This window comes from Cyprinus carpio, chromosome A6 (assembly GCF_018340385.1).
Source record: "Cyprinus carpio isolate SPL01 chromosome A6, ASM1834038v1, whole genome shotgun sequence".
Taxonomy (NCBI): domain Eukaryota; kingdom Metazoa; phylum Chordata; class Actinopteri; order Cypriniformes; family Cyprinidae; genus Cyprinus; species Cyprinus carpio.
Window position 1 is genome coordinate 10499205 of NC_056577.1, and position 5392 is coordinate 10504596.

At 41.3% G+C, this 5392-nt stretch overlaps 1 protein-coding gene across 2 annotated transcripts; it reads left to right on the forward strand.

The window, feature by feature from the left end:
* The first annotated feature begins 1297 nt into the window (after nt 1-1297).
* Nucleotides 1298-4567, forward strand: LOC122145279 (POU domain, class 3, transcription factor 3-B-like). Of its 2 annotated transcripts, none has more exons than XM_042757986.1 (2): nt 1298-3216; nt 3526-4567. In XM_042757986.1, exons 1-2 carry the CDS (start codon nt 2008-2010, stop codon nt 3637-3639), a joined length of 1323 nt encoding a protein of 440 aa, XP_042613920.1. In that variant the 5' UTR covers nt 1298-2007; the 3' UTR covers nt 3640-4567. The 2 variants fall into 2 exon arrangements, with proteins under 2 accessions (XP_042613920.1, XP_042613919.1); XM_042757985.1 differs by having other exon boundaries at nt 1299-3225.
* Nucleotides 4568-5392: the final 825 nt, after the last annotated feature.

The following is a 5392-nucleotide window of genomic DNA, read 5'->3' on the forward strand; positions in this document are numbered from 1 at the left end:
CGTGGTCCTCTCTTGGGTTTTCTACAAAACCTGATTCAATGTTGTTATACATCAATACTGCGTGAAATCTAAAATAAGCTTTTCTGTCACAATAGCTTTTTAGAACGATTATTGGTGTAAAATGTATCATTGGTTAACATGTATGTTTTGCCTGTCTTTGTTATGATAGCCTACTATTATTCAAGCAGTAGCCTACACTGTAGGCTAGTTCATAAACAAGGAGATCCCTTGAAACCATGTGTCACACCTCTCTTGAAGATGGGGTTAGCCTTACCGTATGTCAGTCACTCCAAATTTTCTTTGGACTTTTTTATTTATACCACTGGGTGAATCCATATGTTGTAGGGGTCTGATGGAAACGTCTAAACAATTCAGCGGCAAATTTGAAAAGGAATGTCGTGTTTGCCCTATCGTCAGTCGATCTTCGTAGTTAAATTAAAAGACGTTTCTTGCAAATCCCCAAAGGACTGCTCAGTTTCCTTCCGTTTGGTTGCCACTTTCTCCACATGCCTTTCTTGCGTTGAGTTGCCTTGCATTCTCTGTTTCCGTTTGGAAGCATCGAACAGTCATCTCGTTAACTCTTGAGAGGCCGACGTTTCAGAAAAATAAATAAATAAATAAATCTATAGTAGCGATGGTTAGCTATTGCGTCGATATATTTATATGGTCTTGCTTAGTTGACTTTAAAAATTGCAACAGACTAGCTAGACCTCCTTTTAAATGAAATGATTGTAGCTAAATAAATGCAGTCAGTACTATTTCAGTGATTTCCAAAGGACCTATTTCGAAATTTCAATTACAGCAAGATCAGTTGTATTTGTTAGAGGTCACTGTTCATCACTTTTATCTAAGGCTTGGAAATAGAACTAACTAGGCTATGTGTTATTTTATTATGGCCCTGAGAAATAGCCCACTAACGGTTAGGCCTACATTGTCTTGTCAATGATTCACTAAAATAATTCACCAAAACTATGGGAAAATTTACTTAAATTGGGATTTATTAATACATTTCCACATTCTTTAGAGTTTTCAGTCATTTATCTTGAATTATTTATTTAAATTCTAAAGCAACCAATTGGAATAGTCGGAAGGGGGGCCTAAGTGCCTGAAGCGGCCTGTCAATCTTGCCCGTGCTATCCAATCAACGAGAGCCGTACACCCGACTTCCTTTATTTGGGGAAAAAATACGTGGACGACGTAGCCTACGCAGCACCGGGTAAACACTCGTGTGTCCTCGAGCTCTGAGGGAGGGACTGAGCTAACTGTCAGAGAGAGAGAAAGAGAGGGAGGGAGAGTGAGCGAGGGAGAGGAGAGAACAAGCGAATGAGAAAGAAGGCATGCAACACTGCTCTGCACTGTAATACTGGATTGTACTTCAACTGGAGCGGTTTGGCAGGTTTAAACACATCAAAACCGAACAAAGAGACAGACTTTACAGCACCATAAAAGAATCTGCAAAAGAAAAGAAATAAAGGGACGGCGCAAGTGAAATCGCTGCTGCTAAATAACAAAAGAATTGAGGAAGAACCACGTTTAATATTTTTCCACTTGGTAACGGAACATACGTTTGGACTTATTATTTTTAAGGGCATATTTCAACTTCTTCCAGCGCCAGAAGTTTCTTTGAGGACAAAGTTTTGAAACAATTTTTAATCTTTCATTTTTTATATTTTTAAATTTGTTTTCAGACTATTTAAAAAGAAAATATAGATCGAAGGACTTTTTGACTTCCGAGGGGTTTTCAACGCTGACATAAAAGTGGAATTTATCGTTTCAATCATTCATATGTTCGAAATATATGAATGCACAAACTATTCAAGAAACGGATTTCGTCCTCTCGCCTACAATAGGCTATCTTTCTCTTTGCTGTTTGTTGATGGTGTTTGCCAAAACACAAGTCAGACTTTCAAAGTTTGAATAATTCATGAGATATAATTTGCCTGCATTAAAAAAGTTTCTGCGAAAAGGGAGGGGGTGATCTGCAAACATATTCATAAGGTTAGCGGAATGGCCACAGCGGCTTCCAACCCTTATCTACCCAGCAGTATATTATCGTCCGGCTCGATCGTGCACTCGGACTCCGGAGGTGGGATGCAGCAGGGCAGTGCTGCGGTAACCTCAGTGTCCGGTGGGTACAGAGGAGACCCAACGGTTAAAATGGTACAAAGCGATTTCATGCAGGGCGCAATGGCAGCGAGCAACGGGGGACATATGCTGAGCCACGCTCACCAGTGGGTGACGTCCTTGCCTCACGCTGCAGCGGCGGCTGCAGCTGCCGCAGTGGCCGCAGCTGAAGCTGGATCGCATTGGTCGTCTAGTCCCGTTGGAATGACAGGCAGTCCGCAACAGCAGCAGGACGTGAAAAATAACTCGGGGAGAGAAGATTTGCACTCTGGTACTGCGCTGCATCACAGGCCCCCACATTTAGGTCCCCATCAGACTCACGCGGGTGCCTGGGGTAGCACAACCGCTGCCCACATCCCTTCTCTAACCGGGAGCCAACAGCAGCAGCAGTCTCTCATTTACTCGCAGCCTGGAGGTTTCACGGTGAACGGCATGCTCAGTCCGCCGGGCAGCCAAAGCCTAGTGCACCCGGGTCTTGTGCGTGGCGACACCCCGGAGCTCGATCACAGCAGCCACCACCACCACCATCACCACCAGCATCAACATCACCAGCAAGCACACCACGGAGTGAACAGCCACGACCCGCACTCTGACGAGGACGCACCGACATCGGACGATTTAGAGCACTTTGCCAAGCAGTTCAAACAACGCCGAATAAAACTGGGCTTCACGCAAGCGGACGTGGGCTTGGCGTTGGGCACTCTGTACGGGAACGTCTTCTCGCAGACCACAATCTGTCGCTTCGAAGCTCTCCAGCTCAGCTTTAAGAACATGTGTAAGCTGAAGCCATTGCTCAATAAATGGCTGGAGGAAGCAGACTCTTCCACAGGCAGCCCCACCAGCATCGACAAGATAGCGGCTCAGGGCAGGAAGCGCAAGAAGCGCACCTCCATCGAAGTGAGCGTCAAAGGTGCGTTGGAGAGTCACTTCTTGAAATGTCCCAAGCCTTCGGCCCAAGAGATAACCTCTCTAGCGGACAACCTGCAGCTGGAGAAGGAGGTGGTGAGAGTTTGGTTTTGCAATCGGAGACAGAAAGAGAAAAGGATGACGCCCCCAGGAGTGCCGCAGACGCCGGAGGATGTATATTCTCAGGTCGGCAATGTGAGTGCAGATACACCGCCCCCCTCCATGGACTGCAAACGATTGTTCAGTGAGACATAGAACAGCATAGAAGACTAAAAATATTTTATATATATCTGATAAAACACAGACTATCATCAAGATAGCAAAACATTTTGATACTGTGATTGTGAGGGAATATTGAGACTGCAGATGTGTTATATATTTTTTTTCACAAGAAAAAATCACCCCTCTTCCTTTCCAACCCTAAACCGCCCGCTAATCTTCTTCCAGGCCCTTAAATGTCTTTACCTAAAAGGTTGTGTCTGCTCTTTCTTTCAGGGACATTTTTTAGTAGATTACTTAAAAGATGCAAGTTTAACTGGGCCGAGCGAACCGGGCGACCAGAGGGTGACAACTACAAGTTCGTTCCACCAGGTAATATTGGCGCATTAACTTCAACTGAAAAATAACAGAAATTAGCAATGAACAACAAAATCTTTTACCCCCACATCCTGTTACACCAATGTCTTGTTTGAGAGGCAAAAGACGCAGGCAATTGTGTACGTTGTTATGGGACATCAAACCTCAAACAAAGGGATGAAATTCAGTTGAAACAATGCGAAGAACAGTGGCATCCACGAAGCTTCCATCCAACTTGGCAGAGAGGACTGCATGGTTTGATATTATCCCAAAAATATGGAATGGATTTTTTTCCCCCTGGCCTTCCAATCCTCACAAAATCAACAAAAGACTGCCCACAGTTTCTGATCTCCAAGATCACATCTTTTGAAATTGTTTTTAATTTTATTTTAATTTTATTTTTTAATGTAAAGAACTGAATCTTACGTGGATTTTTGAGGACAAATTTAAATCAAAGATGACTTTTGAAAAGACTGAATATTCCGCAGCTGCACCTCTTTGAAAATCTTCTGTGCGAACATCCGTTGCCAAGTGGGCCAGAGCTGATGCTGTGGATGTTTTCATGTGCTGCCATTTCCAAGCAGTATTCTTTGGTAGGTTTTAATAAACAAGACTATGTAAAGTCGGCAATATAGATTCATTAGATCAGATGCTGATCGGAATTATTTACTTAATATTTTTCATTAAAATGCTTTGTTTTAATATTTTATTCGGGATACACGAACTATTCCAAACAGTTATTTATTTCCCCCAGACTTGTGTAAAATGTTTTCCCCTGTTTTCGTTGTTGACCTTTTTGTTTTGTTTAATTTTGTATTCTCATTTTTAAAAGAGCACAAATCTACACGAGCTGACTTTGACAGTAGGTAATAAGGGTATATTTTGATGTGATGATTTGACTGTAATTTAATTTCAGTAGTGATTCCGTAAGAGATGATCGAGAACAATAAATTTGTTAGAATGAAACAAAGTTGTGTGTTGTGCCTAAGATCGTAGCTGTTTCAAAAAAAATTAGGATGCAATTTTTGAGCAATATTTAGCCAAATGCATTTTAAAATGATATGCTAAATATTAATAACCTTGTATAATGACACGCAGAATATAAAATAACACTCGAAAACCAAACCTTTCTAATATTTTGCCGGCAACATAGAGATGCCTGATTATAATATAACCGTCATATAAATATGTCATACAATGCATTTTTATAAAATAAATAAATAAATAAAAATAGATCAGTGTAACGTGGCAATCGTAGGCCTCGACAGAAAGCATTAACAGGAGTTTTGCATTTCTACAACTTTAAGAATTTATATTAAGCTAACATTCTCCTCTTAGACAAAGCAGCAAAAGTGTCACCGCTGTAAATTACAACCATTTTGTTAGCAGGATGAAATGTGTCTCTGTGACAAGTAATAGCGAAAGCAACGTTCAGTAAATCTCACTAGAGCAAGCACAGAAAAGTTGATCGCTTGTGGAGGTGGAGTGTTTACAGTGTCACGCGCTTTTGTGTAGTGTAGGCTACATGTTTTATAGCGTTCACGTCAACTGTCAAATCCACATGCCTCATATCAACCCAATCACCATGTTTTTTGGATATAATTTTATTCAGCGTTATACTAGTCTGCTTTTTGCATTCGCCTTCTATCTATCTATCTATCTATCTATCTATCTATCTATCTATCTATCTATCTATCTATCTATCTAAATATAATATTGCTAAACAGTCCCCGTACATAACCCTGAAAACTAAAACACGTGTTTACGGACATTTTGCATATGCACA

Coding starts and splice junctions, on each gene's coding strand:
- LOC122145279 (XM_042757985.1), top strand. CDS start 2,008: ATGGCCACAGCGGCTTCCAACCCTTATCTACCCAGCAGTATATTATCG. Junction 3,226..3,525: donor TATATTCTCAGGTCGGCAAT/GTGAGTGCAGAT, acceptor TCTTTCTTTCAG/GGACATTTTTTAGTAGATTA.